Below are 19,167 nucleotides of genomic sequence, written 5' to 3'. Positions count from 1 at the left end.
TTTGTACCAAACTATACACACAAAGTTGAATTTACCGCCAGAAAGTAGTAGCTTTAAGTTCACTTTGAATATCTTTTCCTTCCATGCATCTTTTAATATGATAAATTATTATTTTATAGTGATTGTCATTGCATTTATACCTCAGCTGTCTTTCTCCCTCTTACCTACATAATGAAATGTCATCTTTACCTGTAACACGTGTTCTGGAAGAGGTAGAGAGGGTAGTGAAGAAAAATTGTGAGGTGAATAAACTCAAAAGTAATCCAAAGGGGGATATTGTTTTTTCTTTTTTTTTTTCCCTTTCTTTTTTTTTTTTTTATTTTTAGCTAATCTTTCTCAATTGTCTTTGGATATAACAGCTGAAAATATGTAGTGAAAGGGTTAAGTCGGCATGAAAGAATTCATTTCCACTTTAATGACCTAGCCTTGCTGGGTTAGGACGATGGGGAACATGCTTCTGACTTGTACTCCTATTGCCAATTAACACCTCCTATAACAGGTTGCCTCAGCTAGTCATTGAAGCAGAGGCAGTAGAAATAGTTTACATGCAGCTTGTTTTTCACACTAGTTGTTTAATACTCACAAAATTAAACTATTAAAAGGTTCTTTCTTAGCTTACTGGGAAAGAAATAAAACGTGATAGCAGTCATTGTTTGCCTGTGTGTCCTATGTTAGTGCTTAAAGTGTTCCATTTACAAAAACAAATAGAAGTAGTAATCATTCTTTTATTTTGCACAGTAATATGTTGTTTGGTGCATTAAAACTGAGATGTGCTTTACAGCACTTAAGTTTACTGCTTTGGATTTTTATTACAGTTGCCCCTGCAAAACTGAGTTTCTTTGAAATGGGTATGATGTGTTTTAAAATCATCTCTTGTGCTATTAGCAGGATACCAGAGCAGTATTTAAGATCCATTTAAACGATGGAAAGTGTATCTATTTGTGGAATATTTCTCTGTTCCTTGTGTAATTAATCAAGTCCACTTTCTATACCTATCTGAATAAATCTAAAATAGTACAAATTAAGAGCAGTGCTTAAAATGACACTTTAGTTCACATTTAATAATAAAACTGGCTAAATAATTTATATCAGTTCACACTAAGAGAAAGGTGAAGTAATATACCTAAAAGTGTTAACAAATTTGCTAAAAGGCTTGAGTAGGTAACACTTCAAGACATTAGTTTTTATCCTGTAAGAATGGCAAATGCCTTTAACACTTCGTCAACAAGGGCTACCCAAGTAAAGGACTGCTTTTTATATCTCTTTAACTATTTGAAACAAAAGTAGTAACATGCATAATTTAATATTACAATGTAATTTTCTGTCCATAACTTGCATGTGATTCTTTTTCCCTTAGAAGTTTTACTAAAAAAAAATAAATTGAATAGTGCTAACTTAATTTTATGAATTATTATTGAACTTGGAATTCTGCCATTCTAAACATAAGCAATCCTAAAGCTTGGTTGGGTTTTATGAGGTGGCATCAGGCAGCTCATTTCAGTGACTGGAAGCATAGAATTGATTCAGAAGAAGCATCAATTTTTCAGTAAGACACAACTATTTTTTACAGCAGTTCTTTAATTTTAATAATTACTATATCCGGCTTATACATGAATAGTTGGGAAAAAGAATGTTCAGTATTCCTTGCAGTTTCCAAATCTAAATTTTCTACAGTTCTCCAAGAAATAATCCAGTAAAGCTGTTGGCATGCAATATTCGCTGTTTTGCAGAGGGGTTAGACAGTCTATGTAATGAGATATCTGTTCTTTGAATACGATAATGTAACCAAAAATACCAGCAGCTTTTTTGGATTGCAGACACAAATGCTTTTTTGTCTGAGTTCCTGATACCAGTTAATTTAATTTGGTGCTCTGCTTCGTAAGGATGATGCTTCTTTGTTAAAGTTGGCAGGCAGTGAAGTTTATGAACAGTGGTAATAGCACATGCTGTGGAGGGTCAGTGTAAAATATTTGCCTCCATGTAGAGATTAGCTAATAAAATCTTTCTTCGTCTTTGCTTGATGAAAGAAATGCATAAACTTTTGTGAAAGACTATGAGAAACAGGCCAAAGAGATCTCAAAACACGTAACTCATAGCTGGCTCCCACATACTGTGTAACTAACACGCAGAAGCTGGGGCTGTCACTCCAGGGCTGTGTTAGATTATCAGCCATTTGTGGAAAAGGAGGTGATCAGAGATGGAAGAAATTGGTTCCAGTTTATAAATGTCTCTGTTTTCAAATCATCTAAAGTCAAGTAAAGTACTTGGAAGACCCAAGTTCCATTTGACTTTATCTGTTAAATCTTGAAAAGTTTTGTGTTAAGAATTAGACAAACTTTGGTTTGGAATTTTCTGTAGAGCTAAAAATGTGTGCTTATAGTATTTTATGTGGCAGTTTATCTTGGATAGAAAAATAATGTGAAACTTTACCTGTGGATAATTTCCTCCTCAAAATTCCTGAATTTCTTTTGAGCAGTTCATTGTAATTGATACTCAAAACAAAAGAAGGAATATTAACATGAAAATTAATACTCATAATTGGTATGGTGCAATGGGCACTTTATTTTCCCATAATCTAGCTAGTAATTAAAATCTATAAGAAGAGCAGAGCAGATGGAAAGGAGATAGTGAGGTCACACAAAGAAGCATCAATGACCAAGGAAATACTTGGTATGTGCTGTCTATTTATAAGATGACTGAGAATTAACAAACCTGCCTTGTGTACTACCATTACCTAATTTTTATGAGTTCAGGTAAATTGGTTGAACTGCATGCTAAGAGTGGAAATTCATGTTTGGTATTTTTACTATGTCTTGCATGTGCTTAAAATGAAGTGGTGATGTATGCAGTTGATACTTTCTAATCCTCAATGTAGTAATTTTTATATTTATTTAAAAACATTTAGTATGTAAAATCCTTCACAGTGAATACTACTATGACTTTAAAAACAATAGCAAAAGTTAAGCAAGTTGGTTTACACCAATGAAGAATTGCTTTATGAATTAGCAGGATTTCCTATGCTGAAAATAAATTTTTGATTATGGGTGTTGGCAACAGGAATTCAACATAAGTTTGGAAAAACACTCCTATTTTATCTCATAGAATACCTAAAGATTTGATGAAGTATCATATTAAGTGTCCCCTCTTCTGCACCATCATCAAGGTAAATGAGCATTTGTATGCTCCAAGGATTATAGAAACCATAAGGAAATATTAGGAACACCCTGGTTTAGTTCCTACCTTCACTTAACCTAAAGGTGGTTAATTTGCCTTGTTACAGAAACAAAATGTATTAATGTTTGTCTTTGTTTCCTCCCTGTAAATGGTGAATTTACTGACTGATCCTAAAAGGAGAAAGGTTTTGAAGAATAAGGTTTTATAAGTTGAGGGCACAGGTATCACTATAGAGGATAGAGCTGTGATTAATGCCTCAGCTGCAGGACAGGTGTCTGTGATTTTAACAGACACTAGAAATTCCATAGAGGACAGCTCATCCAAGAGTCCTAGTCTGTGGAGTGAGCTTCAGTTCAAGTTCATGATTTTTGTTAAGCTAGTGTCAGTCAAACAGCAAGATTAGCCTTCCAGAAATCATGGAACTATTTGTGCTAATCTGGGGGAGATTTTTTATTGTGTTATTCTTTATTTTTAAAATTACTGAATGGTGTAATGGGATTATTGCTTACTGTGAAATAGTAAACAAAATCTGGAAAAAATGTAGAATGCATTTGGTGATCACAGCATGGGTATTATGATTCTTCCTAAAGCACAAGATTTTATCTTCCCTTCAGACCATCTTTGGTCTAGAACTGGTGGAAAATAGGGAGAGTGTTATGTATGAAAAAAAGATTGTGTTAACAAACTAGTAAGTTACTTTTAAAATTAAAACTCAATGTACCTGGATTTTTTTCTTTGCATTGATTAAGTGAAAACATGAGTCTTTGTGCTTTCCAAATTCTAAGTGAAGGATTCTAAGTGAATAGACTTAAAACAGGAGAGATGCAGTTTGAAAAGTAAACTGGCATGTTTATGGAGAATAAAACATGGGAATAGCATTACAAAATGATTGGGCATTTGAAGTGTTGTCAGTCAAACAATTTAATTGCAGAAAATTCACAATAAATAATGCAGGTGCTCTGCCTGTCTGGCTCTGGGAAATGTTCTGAAGAACTGTTTATAGAGTTTTTCAGTGTGAGTGCTAGAGGAGCACTTCTCCACTGGAGCATCTCACTGTTGGGCTAGGGCTAGGGCTAGGCCAGAGAAATGCTTGATGGAGGGGTGAGGTATATGAAAAATGGACCTTCGGTGAGAGTACTATGGGAGGTGAAAAGCATGGAAACCTGCTGAAGATTGCCAATGAAAAGGCCAAAGTGACAGAAGAACCAGGAGTAAGTAGTAAGAAGTAAGAAAGGGCAAATACTGAGAGATGATGGTCAGCAGTATCCAAGTTGTAAATAGAGATTTGAAGCTATTAGGAAGTGGGTATGGTTGACAGATCCATGCATATATGTGAGTTTCAAAATACAAAGATCGGATTCCTGATATAAAGATTGGATGTAGAACTCATAGATTCATTGACTTTAGGGGAAAAAAAAAAACCCAGCTGAATTTTCTGCTGTCATTAAGGCTTTATTCTGAAGACTGATGTTTTCTGTGTGTTTGAAAATCAAAGTATGCAGAAAGTATAATTCCTGTACAAATGTTATGTCTTGATGACTTAAGTATCCAGTTTTATCTTCAGGAGGTAATGGCTTGTGTTGATTGCTCTGTGTTGTTTGATGTCATATGTGTGCATGTGTTGAATTTTTTCACTTAAAGTAAAAAATTAAGAATTTATTCAAAACTTTTTTTTTGCGCAATTTTGCTTATAACTATGCAATCAGAGTTCTAAATCTGTAAAGGCACCATTTTTCCTCTTTTAACATGATGTGGAGTATCTTTTTTTTCCCCCATAGTTGTTTTTTTTTGCCCTTCTAAGTTTACATCACCTCATGCAGAAGTAGGCTGTGTCTTTTCAGTGGAAACTTGGTAATAAAGTAATGAATGTGCTGTTAATTGGCTGTAATGAGGTACACTGATATGGAATTCTGTATATAACAGCAATATTTCTCTTGTTCCTCAAGAAAGGAACATTTAAACTGCTGCCTCCTGTGTTTTTCAATTTCAACAGTACACAGAACCAATCATTCACACCTGGGACAGTTGTGCTAATTTTTAAATAACTACTCATAAGGCAAAGAGCAAAGTATTTTGTTCACAGCTTTTCCACCTAGGGATCAGAGGTCCGTTTTTTCTCTCACTGTACCAGTGTATCTGCAAAGTACTCCCATAGCCTTTATCTGCAAGTCCTCTTTAGCTGAAAGCTGATGAAGCAAAGGGAAATTGCTGTTTGTGTTGGTGCCAGTTAATCATGCTAGCCCAGCAGCATTTACATTCACACCACTGTAAGAAACACATAGTTAATTGGAGAACTGGCCATATTTTACAGCTGACGAAGATTAGCATTGCAGCAAGGCTGACTAATGGAAACTTATCTGACTCTTAGCCTGAATGTCTTGTAACAGGTTTGTATCCAGTGTAACACTTGCCTGCTTTATATTTGACTGGCTCTTTAGACTGTGTTGTTTTGGGTGGAGGGTGACAGGATGATGGCTGGATGACCTATTACAAAATAATGTTAGTGACAGACAGTGCTGTAAAGAAGAGTTTGGGGATTGGATGTGCGATTTTTTGTTTGTTTGTAACAGCTACATCTAACCCATTAAATCACAATTGCATATGCTTTTTTCTATAAGCTTTGTAACATGCAAAACAAAAGAAAATATTTAGAAACTGCAGAATAATGATGATGGTGAAAATAATTGTTTATTCTTTTTATAGGGGCCACCAACAGATGCTCCTGCGGTCGATACAGCAGAACAGGTTTATATCTCTTCCCTTGCACTGCTGAAAGTAAGTGTTCTGTGTACATACTATGTCTGGGTATAATGCTGGAGTTAGAGCACCGTCAGCAGTCCAGAGTTAATGGACTTATGTTGCCTAAGTGCTGACCAGGCTTATTTTAAAAATAAGTTAATACTGATTAGGACCCTCAGAAACTTATTTTAATTAGTTATCTTTTGTTGGCTTTGCTTTTAATATTTTATAGTTTGTTACATTTTCCAAAAGTGTTACAAGTAGCAAATTAGCTAGAGAGCAACAAAGGCTGAAAAACCTACCTCAAACCAAACTTGAAGCTTCTGTTAAACATGTGATGTCATTTGATCTTAATTCCAGATGTTGAAGCATGGTCGTGCTGGTGTCCCTATGGAAGTTATGGGTCTGATGCTTGGTGAATTTGTTGATGATTATACTGTGAGAGTGATTGATGTTTTTGCAATGCCACAGTCTGGAACGGTGAGTTCTTCACAATTAGACCTTGATAATTTTATTTGCTTGTTTGTTTTTTTTTTCCTTAGGGTAAATTTATTTTTAAAAGTCTTTTTGTGCTTTACCTCATTGAAGCAATCTGAAGGTATAAGCTGTGAATTAAATATAATACAAACAAATCTAATGGTTAAAGGGTTTCAGTAAAAAAAATGTAGTCAGTCAAAACTTCTTTTATAGCAAAGGCTAGTACATGAGTGTGTATATCAATATATGTAGATATTATGTCCTTTTCTGTATATAAATATAGTGATAGAACTTGACATATAAGACTTATAGATCGATAACTTTCAGAACTCATACTATGAGCCAGCAGAAAGATTCAAAATTTAAAAGGTTTGTTTAGAAGTGTATCATTCCCTTAATTGTGATGGTGCTATATACTTCAAACTTGCTCTGTGACTGATCTTAGTTGCATGTCTCTTAAATGATACTTCTGTGATTTGAAAAAAAAAATGTATTTAAATTTCGAGTAAGAATATCCATTTTATGAACAGATTAAAGATACGAAGAGTCAAGGGACATAATTGCAATTTATGATGCTTTATTTTGTGTAACTAGAATGAAATGTTCTTAAAACAAGCATGGGATGATTCCTTTGTAACTCAGAGCTGCACCCCATGACATTTTCAAATTCTTTTGTCCTGAGTTTATTCTGTACATGTGTGTAATACAGAAATCTGCAAAAAGCCAATATGTGATATTTATCTTGAATAAAACGTGTAGAGCTGAACTTGGGACAAACAACAGGCCACTGTTTGCTAATCAAACAGAGGAGAAAAAGGTGAATTCCTATGAGTATTTAATAATGTTTACTCATAGTGGAGATTACTTAAATAGCAATTCAAAATAATCCTTTAGCATTTTAAAAATCACATTGAAATACATTTCTAAAAATTATATTTTGCATTTAAGGGTGTTCTGTCATGTTGTACTGAAGTATTCAGGTTGCCTTTTTAAACAGATGCTTATGAATATTTTTGTTTGTGTGAAGTTACAAGTTAAAAGATAATATTGCTTCATGTACAGCTACTATGATTTTTGTCTGTCTTTTAAATCAGGGTGTCAGTGTGGAGGCAGTTGATCCTGTATTTCAAGCAAAAATGTTGGATATGCTGAAACAGACGGGAAGGTAAGTCACTGTAAAGAGGGCTGACAGTAACAAGTACTCCCTCCACGGTTTTTAGAAGAAACGGCTGGCTTTCTGCAAAACTAGTGATCTAAGTGCTATTAATAATGTTTAAAAATAAATAATTGCCCCAGAAATTAGGTGAGTAGCATAGCCTGTTATTCAGTCCCCCTCATGCATTTCAATTGTCAGGAGATTGTCACTCCTGTTAAACCTACAGCTTTGATTATCGTCCAGAAAGATTACAATGCTGCTCAGTTTAGCATAGGCAATTACTACACAGCACCTCCTGAAAAGATTGATGTTTTTATTTAAGCCTTTAAAGAAAATTTTTTAAATTTTTGAAGTTATAGCTTATTCATAAGCAATTTTAATGAAAAGAAAGGGAAAATAATTTTGCAAAAATCATAGTATTTAAACAAATTTTTATTTCACTCCTGCCTCTCAACAGTTGTCGTCTGCTTGCTCAAATTCTTCTACTGTGGGAAAAACTTCAAAATTAATGTTAGCAAAAGGCTCAGCAGCTGAACAGAACAGTGCAAATTGCTTTTTGACTGAGTTCCTAGTTCTACTGCTGGTTTAATTGATATTTAATCCTTTCCCACCGTTGGTTCCCGTTGTCCATGTCTGAAATGGACTTTCTGCCGTGAAAATTCAACCTTCGATGCCAAGGAGTTAAAGAGTAGATATTTACTCAAGTGCTGAAAGGGTAAAAACTGGTTCAGGGAAGGTGTGGTAACAGGGTGAAAAACTGAAAGCATGATCTACCACTGCTAATGTGTATCCCTTAATGATAGCCCTCTTTTGTTGCATTTGTTCATGTCCATGTTTTCATCATATTGTGGTGAGTAATTTAAATATTACTAATGGTGTTTTTTTCACAGCTCATCCTCATTTATACCCTGGTATGTTCCTATTTCTTCTTGGAATAAGTGTTTATATTTTTAAAAATCTCAAATGTCCTCTTTGTTTCAGACCTGAGATGGTAGTTGGTTGGTATCATAGTCATCCTGGCTTTGGCTGTTGGTTGTCTGGTGTAGATATCAATACTCAGCAGAGCTTTGAAGCCTTATCAGAAAGAGCTGTTGCTGTGGTGGTGGATCCCATTCAGAGTGTAAAAGGAAAGGTATAGTAGACTTGCTTTTTATTTTTAAGTACTTCAATAAGAAGCACTGTAAGTATGTGTAAGTGTTTGATTTTTGGAGGCCCATACTGTATTTCAAAAAAAAAACAAACCAGCAACCAAAATCTCATTGTAATGAATAGATCACTTCCAGTTTGTTCTGCATCTTACATAAGTAGTCCTTAAACAGGCTGGATGTCTTTGATATTGTGTCAGTATGCATAACCAATCATAATCCTCTCAATATTTTGCTATTCAGGTGTCACTCAACAGGTTTACAACTAATAATCCAAGTATACATTGTTATACATATTACGTTCTAGCTACAAAATCTGAGATCAATTACTGACAGATTGGAATAGGTTCAGCCCCTTAACATGGGTACTAAGAATACATTGATTTGCAGGTGTTGTGTATGATGATTTTTATTAAAATTTCTCTTCCAAATGTTTGGGACAATAAAACTCTACAGAGAAGTTGATATCAAGCATTTGAATTTTTGAGAAGTGTGCAGATAAATTATTAAGTAGATTAAATTATGAAAAGAGATTAACTTGCAAAGCATATTGGGTTATAGTTGTCCTTTGTTGAAATCTCTTTTGTTCTTGTTTAGTTCTCTTTTTATTTCTTTCTAGCCCCATATGCCATTTTCCTATTTCCTGCCTCATGACAGCAGGGAGCAGCTCTATTATCACCTTCACAGAGCTGTCTGCAAATGTGAGAGGCAATTCGATTTTGCTCAACCACAGGGAGAGTGGATTAGAAAAACTACAGAACGTACAGAAATTGGCTAGGTGGTTTACTGCTTTAAAATACTGCTGAGGTGTTTTGTTTGAGCATGCACTCCCATTGTATTGTAGAATAATTATTGAAATGCGTCATGGTATATATGGATGATATTCATGTAAATTTATAAATATTTTAAAAGTGTTCATCTTCTATAAAACTAGTATCATTTCCTGTGAGGCAGATCTTATTAAAGAGACCAAACACTATGCGTTCTCTTAATTTCATAGCAGAATGTTCTGAAGCTACAGTTGCATTTTCAATTGGGTTTTTTTTTTAATTCTGAATTTTACAGCAAATACATTTATGTATTAGGCAATTGAGAAATTATTAGTTTCTGGTTGTTTGGAAGATATTCGACAGCTGTATAAATTTTATTCCTTTTTAAATTGCTTAACAAGTAGAAGAAAATACAGGTACTCTTGGGAGGAGGGAAGGATGCAGTAGAACTCTTAATTATTCTTAACTTATTTTTCCTAAAAGTTCTGTTTTTCCACTCCAATAGAAATGTTGAAATAAGATTCTTTTTGATTTGTCAAAATTGTCAGAACATGCTTGTAATTAATTTAGACCTCACTAGCTATTAAATCCATTAGGAAGAAAAGCCTCCCAATAAGTCACATTACTGATATAACACACTTGTTCACTAAATGCTTCTTTTAAAAATAATTTTATTGCCACTGTTGTTTGACATAGATGTCTATCCATGAGATCTTCAATAAAGTAATCTTTGGCATATATATTTTGAATGTGGATAAATTTTTGTCCATCTAAGCATTTCTCAGTTACAGCTGGTCTTATGGCATTGCTGCCAGTACTTGAGATTACTGGAAGTCTTGTAATGTTTGTTTTTCATACACATTTTTAGCTGCTACAGTCAGATTAAATTATGTTCTCAGGTTTCACATTAAAAAAAATTTACATCTGTCATGTTTCTGGCAAGTGCATCTTTTAAAGCTTAGAAATAAAAAGAATCTCCCAAATTATGAATACCACTTGTAATTAACTTCTTGATTTGGAAGATGTGGAATGTGTTTGAGTTTTATGATCCTGGTTGGCAAGATCACTTACACTAAAAAGTGTTTGGATTTTAGATGAACTGAGAGAAGAACAGATATATTGGAGTTCAGGGGGGTTTCTTAGGTCAGGTTTCAGTGCTTCATGTGCCTGGCTAACCTATCATGGCACCTAGAGCCTTTTCGTGTGCTGCAGAGCCTGAGCTGAGCCTATTTCAGGAAAGTATCTGCATTTGCCAGACCAGCAAATGAAGAACCACTTGCAGGGGTAATTTTTGCAGTGTAGTAACCACTATACTGGTGGGCTTTAGCTGCATGAGTCCAAGATCTTTGCTCATTATTCCTTATACTAGCAGGACTTCTGGCAAAAAAATATAATGAGCATGTGGCATAGAAGATTTTAATATGGCATGTTTTGTCTGAGATTAGATGTATTTAAAAGCCCAAAAATAACACATTAGCAAATTTTAAAGCTGCCTCAGGGCAGGTCCATGCCCGTACAAATTGCCATAGTTTATGGTCAGTGAAGCAGTCATGGTTGTGCTAGTGAAGAATAACTGGGGCAGAGGTTATTTTCATGTGTCAGGAAGTTGCAGTGAATTCTGATGAGGAACCTCAGGTTCACCTTGACTAGCTAAGACATTAAAGAGCAGTTTGCTCTGTTACTGTAGAAAATGAAAACTTGTTAAGTTCTTTGTTAACTACCTTGTCCCCTTACACATTTTCTATGTAACACAAGGGTGTATGATTGCAGTTTAAAAATAAGTATACCTGTAATTGTCATCAGGTAAAAAAACCAAGCCAGTCATTTTATGTCTTAAAGCTGACAAGCAAAAATGAAAAGTCATAAAATCCATAAAATAAACCACTCATATAGATCTGTGGATAAAATGCCAACTGCTTTAATGACCATTTTAGGATTGGGATATTTTTGCATGAATATAGTAGGACACATGAAGTTCAAGGAATTCCAAATAGTTATCTTACTACTCTGCATACATATTCTTGCACACAAAGTATGTTTTTTCATGACTGTGTACCATATTTTGCAATATTTAGTCAAAGAGTGCTCTAGTTGCCTGTAAAATAAACTCACAACAGAGCAGTGAGTTTTAACTGAAGGTCAGTGGTCTCAGAATGGAGAGAGGAAAAGCTTTGTTTTGACTTCTTTTTATTTTTTTTTTTTTTTTTAGCTTGATTTCTTTGAATGAAGTCAGAGTAAACATGCTTGAATTATGGCCAGTGGGGCAACCTGGCTAGCTGTTATTTCATTTTAGACTTACTAATAAACTTTTATCTCCTCCAGTTTTCCAATCTGTGCAATGGAAGCTGTAATACATATTTAGAGTATTCCACAGAAGCAGTACTTTCATTAAAGATCTGGAATAAAGCTAAATATTGACATTTCATATTTATTTCCAACATACACTTTAAAATGTCTGTACAGAGACATAAACCTTTGCCAAATGTTAAAAATAAATGTGTTTTTTTGGACCTTAACTTAGCAGCTGTTCATCACCTCTTAAGAAAAAATAACTACAGTAAACCCACTGTAACATAGTATCTTTAAGTCCAGAAGCATTAACTTACTGCTGCACTCACTGTATTGTTAAATTAATAATAATGGTATTTTCTTTTATGAAGTGTTTTAAAATTTGAATTTTTTATTATAACAAAGTCACCATTTAAAATTATTTGTTCTTTTAAGAGAGATAACTGGTTTCCCTTGATTAATAATTGCTTGCATAAGGATTGATAAAATATCCAAAATTGTCCTAATTTATACATCTGAGAAGCTTGTTGGCACTTGTGTTTAGCAGGATTGGTAGAAAAATCTCTTACTCATACATCAAGCTTTCCTTTCTGTTAGGCTTTATTTTTTTCCTAGCAAGGCACTGTCAGAAGTATTTGTAGGAAAAACTGTAGTTTATGGCAGAATTATTTTTTAATTGTTTGCTGAGGAAAATAGTTGTCTTTGCAATAACCTTTTTATAAGTGCTGTGTAAGTTACCTCAGACAGATAAAAACAAATAGGCTATGCATCTTAATCTTGTGCTTAAACCGGATCCTGCCATGTTCATAAGAGGATTTTGCTGTGGTACTTTATCATCGTCTTAAACTCATTCAGATGATAAAAGAAAATAAATATGTTCATTTGGGCTGCCTGGTAAATCAATGTAATTCTAGTTGAGAATGATCTGTATAGATCACCTAGCCGAACTTTGTGCTGAGCACGGTTTCAACATTGCATTCAGATCAGCACACTTAGTGTTTTGTCCACTTGGGTCTTGAGATTCAACAGCCTCATGGCAATTCCAATATTTTATTTTTCTTGCAATTGTTTTTTTCCCTTTGTATGCATATGGTCAGCAGCTCCCCTTTTCAGTTTATTATTACCATCTCCTGCCACGTACATCATTGAAGAACTTTGTTCTGTGGTCCAAGCAATCTCTCTGGAATTGGAAGGTTTTTTTACTTCAGAGAGTCAGAATGTGGGCTCTAGTCTGAAACCATTTTGTGCATGCAGGTTTTTTTCATTGGTAGTTGAAAATTGCATTCTTTTGTTCAACTTGTGAGATCTTTAGAATTTTATTCTAAAGGGGGTAAAAAAACGTGCTGAAATTTATCATTTGTTATTGTAGTAATTTTTGAAGTATGAAAAAAATTACTCTTATTGTACTGGATGGAAAGATACATGCTGGTTTTATCCTCCTTATACAAATGAACACCCTGAGGAGAGCTGGCAGACTTTGTTTTAGCAACCTCTTTCTCCTTTTTTGTCCATTGATACTTGTAAATCTAAATGACAACTGGTATGTAATTAGTGATGTATATGAGTATTATGGGTTTGTTAATACCTGGTTTCAGTTTCTTTACTCTTCAGAGTAATAGGCGGTCATTTTGTTGAGTGCTGAACATAAAAATGGTGATTTGCAAGTAGCTTTGATCTCTTTCACTACTTTTATATTCCAGTTTAGATTAAATTGCCTGTGTATTACCCTGTTTCAGATTGGTGACTTTCGTTCTTGTGCTGCAAATCTTCCCAGTTTATCAAGACAAATATGTGTGTGAATGGTTTCATAATTTGGTTATTACATGTTAGTCAAACACACTGAAACCAGTAGCAAACAGCAATTTAACAATTAGTTTCCTGAATTTTGGAATTACCATCTAGCTTCAAGATTTTCTTCAGTTGAGCATGTTTTATTTTACACCAGTTTTTTGAAAGATTGTATGGTTTTAAGCCTCCACTCTTTTATCAAAGTGCTATTATTTTCCTTTGAACTTGTCTTTTTCCCGTCTTTGTTTGAATTAACGATGGGATTTAAAGAGACTTTGTTTTTTAAGAAGGCAGAAAAAGAGCAATCCTTAAATGAGATGTGTGGAGACACTAGTGTAATGCCTGAAATTTAAAATAGCCCATTAAGAATTAAGTTTGTGAGAAGTGTAAGCAGATTGGAGCCACCTAACAAGATTTTTTAAATATACCCAACTCCTCCTTCCCACTTCATGCATTTGTCTTGATCTTTGCCTTAGTAAATCTTCCCTAGATGGAAGTGAATTCAACAGTCTTTAGGGTACCATTAAAAGTAAGTAACACAGTTGAAGTTAGTAATTAAAAGCAATTAACAAAACAGTAAACTATATTATCACTACTTTGGTGACATGTCTATTTCTTGCAAATTATTGTACAGATAACATTTAGAAGAACATGTATTTTAAAACATGGTACAATTTTGTCAGAATCTTTTCTACCTGGAACAACTTCCAGGTATATATATTGTTAAAACTGGATTTGCTAATACTTTTTTATTGTAATTGGAAAAATTCAAAAATGGATAACATAACTTTGCAGTATGTAATTTTGATTGATGCATCAAGACTACATTTCTGAACATTACGCCCAGTGTGCAGTACATTTTAGATTCTCTCACAGTACTGTGCTGTTTCTTGCCATTGACTGGACAGAAACATTGTGGTTTGATTTAGGCAAGAACCAAGTTTCAATATGAGCCTGGCTTGGAGAGTAAGAAAGTTGTATGTTTGTGCTGAGTTTGATCACTGTTGATTCAGTTAAGATGGATGTTCCTTTGCCTGGAGAATCATACTTGTAGGAGATGAATTGTATCTGCATCACAGTGTGGGCTACTTGGCATTTTCTCTTCCGGCTGTGTAAACTTAGGCATAAACTACATCATTTTATTACTGCCAATGCACCTCTGTTTTGTTTTCTAGAGTGATTATACATACCCAGATTAACATATTTTGCATCTTCTACCTCCTATTTTTTAATGGAGTGATGAAATTGTTACTATCAATCCTAACGTTCCAAAATTTGTTATGTAATGTCCTTTGGACTTGTGATTTAATTAAGTAATGTATGTTTACCTACTAAACTGTTTACATAGGTTATTTGAGTTCATGCCCTTCTCTAAAACAGAAAGTTCTGAGACTTCATTGGAAAGTATTAAATGTTTAATTTCCTTTTGCTGTGGTGGATGTAGAATACTCCATTTATCTTCATTAAGGCATATAGCTTTAAAACTTGTGGCTCAGCTACATGGGAGTTACGGATGCATGCCCTCACTTGTCAAGATAAATGTATTATGCTGTAGTTCTCTTCCCTTTCCAGTATGGATATTGAAGTTGTACTGCAGATTTGACCACAAGTAAATAATTCTCCAAGGATAGAGGAGGAAAATGCACATACTCCTAGGAATATGTTTTCCAGAGCTAAAATTGACATTTTATAAATAATTTCCATGTTGCAAACTTCAAACTCACAATCACAGCAATTCAGTGATATGCATTTGGCATGAGTCAGTTTCAGTTCTTAGTGCTTTTCATTGGAAATGGCATAAAAAGTACGATTTCTTTGAATTTTTTATGTTGTGGGCTTGCAGGGGACAGAAGATGTTCTTCACTTGTAGTTGTCTAACAGTGCATGGCAGCATAAATAACGAAATGGTCATAAACCTGAGCTGCACTTCTCTGGTCACATGTTCCATTTCATTTTTAAAGAATCTAGAAACAAACTAAGCAGTTGATAACAGGTCAGTTGCAGGTGATAAAAGAGATTTTAGATGGGACATTACTTCTTTTTCCACACCTGGCATAACCACACTCTTATCCTATGCAGTTGTCTTTAAGCACTGGTATGTTTGTTCATAAACATATGGCATAAACAATCTATCGCTGTTTGAATTCCAGGGACACAATGCATTTTTAAAGATAGTCAGCATATGCCATAGATTCTTCACTGGAAAAATATTGATGTTAGATTTTTTTTTAATTTAAACAATAAAGGCTGACTTACGCCTAACTGAAGTTTGCCACTAAAATACAGTGGGACTTGAAAAACAGAGCTATTTCATTCAGTATTGTTCAGAAATTTAATATGGGAGAGATTTAAGAATCAAAGTAAAGTACCCTACAAATTTATAAAAAGACTGTTTTAGAAAAACCAATTCAGTTATTATCAGTATCTGATAGTGAGAATCCAAAGAGTGATAGCATTCAGGAGAAGCTAAAAGAAGTCTACCACAGACTTCTTAAATACTCTATATTTTAATCGAGCCATTATTTTTAGTAACTATGTGGAGACTGTAAGAGGCCAGGTTTTTGTCTAGCTAGCAGTTGAGGTGTCCAGTGTTCATCTTAGATTGTGAATAAATTTTAATCGTATTAATGATAGCTGTCCTGACATTTACACAGGACATAATTGTAAATTTTCTTTCTAAAAATACATTCTATGGACTCTAGTGTGGGCTGTTGACCCCAGGCAAATGCTAAAAAAAAATGCTGTATAGTTATTGTTTTTTAGATTATTATGCATTTTGAAGCTAAGACAGATGTACAAAAAGATGCAGTTTTTATTTTGTATTGGCAGCTTCCAAATATTTAGTATCTATTTCCAAGAACTGCAATTAGTAAAGCATCCATGGTACTGAAATCCACACATCCCACAAGCTAATTATATTTGCAAGGTCAGATTGAATACATATTTTCAGAAAAATAAAGGGTTATATAAATGTGTCTTCTACTTGGCTGTTATATCACAGTTTGTTGATCTGGAGTATAATGTGTACAATTCACAAATTTGTCTGATAACAGAAAGTGGTGTGTGATTGTGTTTATTTTACTAACCAGTATATTCACAGCAATCACTTCCAAATATCTCTCCAGTAAAGATGTGTTAATTACAAAACAGACAAGGTCTTCTATTATATTAAAGCTACTAACAAGAAGACAGCAGGAATCACACATGTAAATAGCATCATCAACCCCTATTTTAGTCCTCTGTTTTGATCTGTGAGTTGCGCATAGACCAAAGGTGCTATTAAAGACTCAGTATATGAAATAGGCAGCATTATATGAACAAAATTTATTCAACAAGAAAACAGACCTTTAACATGAATTTAACAAGCCTGAGAAATTATAAACTCTCATATGCTGCAGATTCATGCAGTGATAATAAACAAAAAAGGAAAGTAAGAGGTTTCCTTAAGCTAGCCAAACTGCTAATGGTTTTGTTATAAGCTGTCTGCTGTTGAAATGACCTCTGAAAAGTCTGGAGACACTTACACAAGGAAAAATTAAATGGTCAGAGTGGTGAAAGAGTTGCACTATGGAAGTGCATTTAAAAAAAATTACCTTCGAATTTCTGGAAAACATCCTAATAGCATAGACTTCTGGTTAACTTTTCAATGTCTTTTAGGAAAGGAGTTTAGCATGAAGCTTGGAAACAAATTTTAACTGAAATACATGCTGTATTGTATTCTATAAATAGGTAATTTAAGTACAATGAAAGCTTAAAATTTTTGCTTAGGAAATACTGTGTCTCTACAACAAAAATCTAAGCAACTGAGTGGTGGTTTGTGCTGGGTTTAATTAATCCTTAGAAGTTCTTTGTTCAAAATACTGTGTCTTAAGTTTCCATCATAGAATAAGGGGTGACTGTGTTCTGTCATCAGCCTGCATCATTCTGTACTTAGAAATATACAAACATAGAGGGGAGACTTCAACTTGTACACACCTCCAAGTGCTCACTGGGGCTTTTTTCTTGGATCTTACTGTGCATAATTAACACCTACTTCACCCATTGCTCATTAGCACACTGGACATTAATGAGTCTATTTATTTTTATGTAATCTTCTAAAGGTGGGACTGATTTATGCTCACTATGAAAAAAGCAACTAGCAATTCATTTCATAGAAATGAATATGTAGGATTTATTGTTGTATTTATGTTTTTATTGTGTATTAGGTCTAAATTTAGCCTCCAGGTTGCTGAGCATGTTAGTTTCTTTAAGATGGTTGCTATAGTGATAGCAGCAAATTCCTTTAATCTTAGTGTAGTTAAAGTATTTAGTTATCATTGGTCATCAGAGTGCAGCTAAGACAAAATATAGCATTTGCACATGTACTTTTTGTACCCCTCTGAGATTGTAAGAAATGTAATTTTATCCCTTTTAAAAGCATAATATTTGGTGTTTGTGATTTCAGTTTTTCATACTGTTTTCTCTTAGATTTATGTTTGTTCTACTTAGGAAATACTTGCATGTCATTCCTTCAGGAGGACAGATAGAGAGTGCAGTGTATTCCCATGCACTTTATATCCAAAACATAATGGAAGTTACTTCTGGCCAATTAAGATGTTTGAGCAATATTCAGTATCACTCAGGAACTTGTTCTCATATTTTAATGTGAAGTTTAACTAATCTGGAAGCTCTAACCAAAATGTTGAATTTTCTTGTCAAAAAAAGTTTGTTTTTTTTTTTTTTACTTTGTCTCAAGCCCCAAAACAAAGCCATGCTGGACAATGCCATTCTTTTTGGATAAGCTTGACATTATCTAGTAATGTTCTCAGTTAAATTCAGGTTTAGAAGCGGGGCTGTTAGTAAACTATAAAGCAATTCCTTGTCATTCTAGTATACTGCCAAGTTCATGTTTCTTGCTCCTCAGGGTAAATTTTTGCTTGCTTGCTTAGTTTTTTTCCATTATCTAGCTAGTCTCTGGAGAACTGGTGGTGTGCCTTTTTTTTCTTTTTCTTGGTTTGCTTGACTTTTTAATTTATACTGCCTGTTTGTTATGGTTGGGCATTTCCAGGTGTTGATAAATTAGAGCATCTGGTTAAAATGGAATACAAAGATAATACAAAAGCTTCTTACAAGTGTTCCAAAATACAGAAAAATGGTGAAAAAAAACCAATTACTTCTTAGGTTATGAGAAAGAATGTAGAGATATATAGTATCTGTTTTAGATATTTTTGAGAATTCTTCTAAATGTAATTCCTTTTTTTGTAGCATTGGTATCAGATAGCATACTTCTGCTGCATTCTGAATCTGAATTGTAGTTTTTTTATTGTTCAGGAAAAAAGTATCACTGGTAGCTCATTTTAATTGAGTCACAATTGAACATTTTTAGGAAAGAAGATCCTTTTTTGAAGGTTTTTTCTTCATGCAGTTTGAAAACATGTTATATGCAGGAGGATCTGGTCAGAGGCTGAGACCAAGCAATAGCCCTTAGTGACACTCGGTCAACACCACTGTCTCACTTGGGTCTCAGAAGTAAATCACAACAGGTGATAAGGTTGTGGGTTTTTTCTGTTGGCACCTGATTATTTTTTTTGTTATGAATACTTGCCAATTAATTTAATTTCCATATGAAGGACCTCAATATTTTTTTCTT

At 34.1% G+C, this 19,167-nt stretch overlaps 1 protein-coding gene across 2 annotated transcripts in view; it reads left to right on the top strand.

Moving 5' to 3' along the window:
- PSMD14 (proteasome 26S subunit, non-ATPase 14) overlaps positions 1–19,167 on the top strand; it is a 46,322-nt gene that overhangs the window by 16,425 nt on the left and 10,730 nt on the right. For both annotated transcript variants that reach the window (XM_056495984.1, XM_056495983.1), the window contains 4 exons: positions 5,878–5,949; positions 6,274–6,393; positions 7,485–7,555; positions 8,528–8,678. In XM_056495984.1, the coding sequence (XP_056351959.1) occupies positions 5,878–5,949; positions 6,274–6,393; positions 7,485–7,555; positions 8,528–8,678 (414 nt within the window). The remainder of the gene's footprint in view (positions 1–5,877; positions 5,950–6,273; positions 6,394–7,484; positions 7,556–8,527; positions 8,679–19,167) is intronic.

The sequence above is a fragment of the Oenanthe melanoleuca genome, chromosome 7 (assembly GCF_029582105.1).
Source record: "Oenanthe melanoleuca isolate GR-GAL-2019-014 chromosome 7, OMel1.0, whole genome shotgun sequence".
Classification (NCBI taxonomy): Eukaryota; Metazoa; Chordata; class Aves; order Passeriformes; family Muscicapidae; genus Oenanthe; species Oenanthe melanoleuca.
Note: the sequence above shows the minus strand (reverse complement) of the source record. Positions and strands in the feature narration are given on the sequence as shown.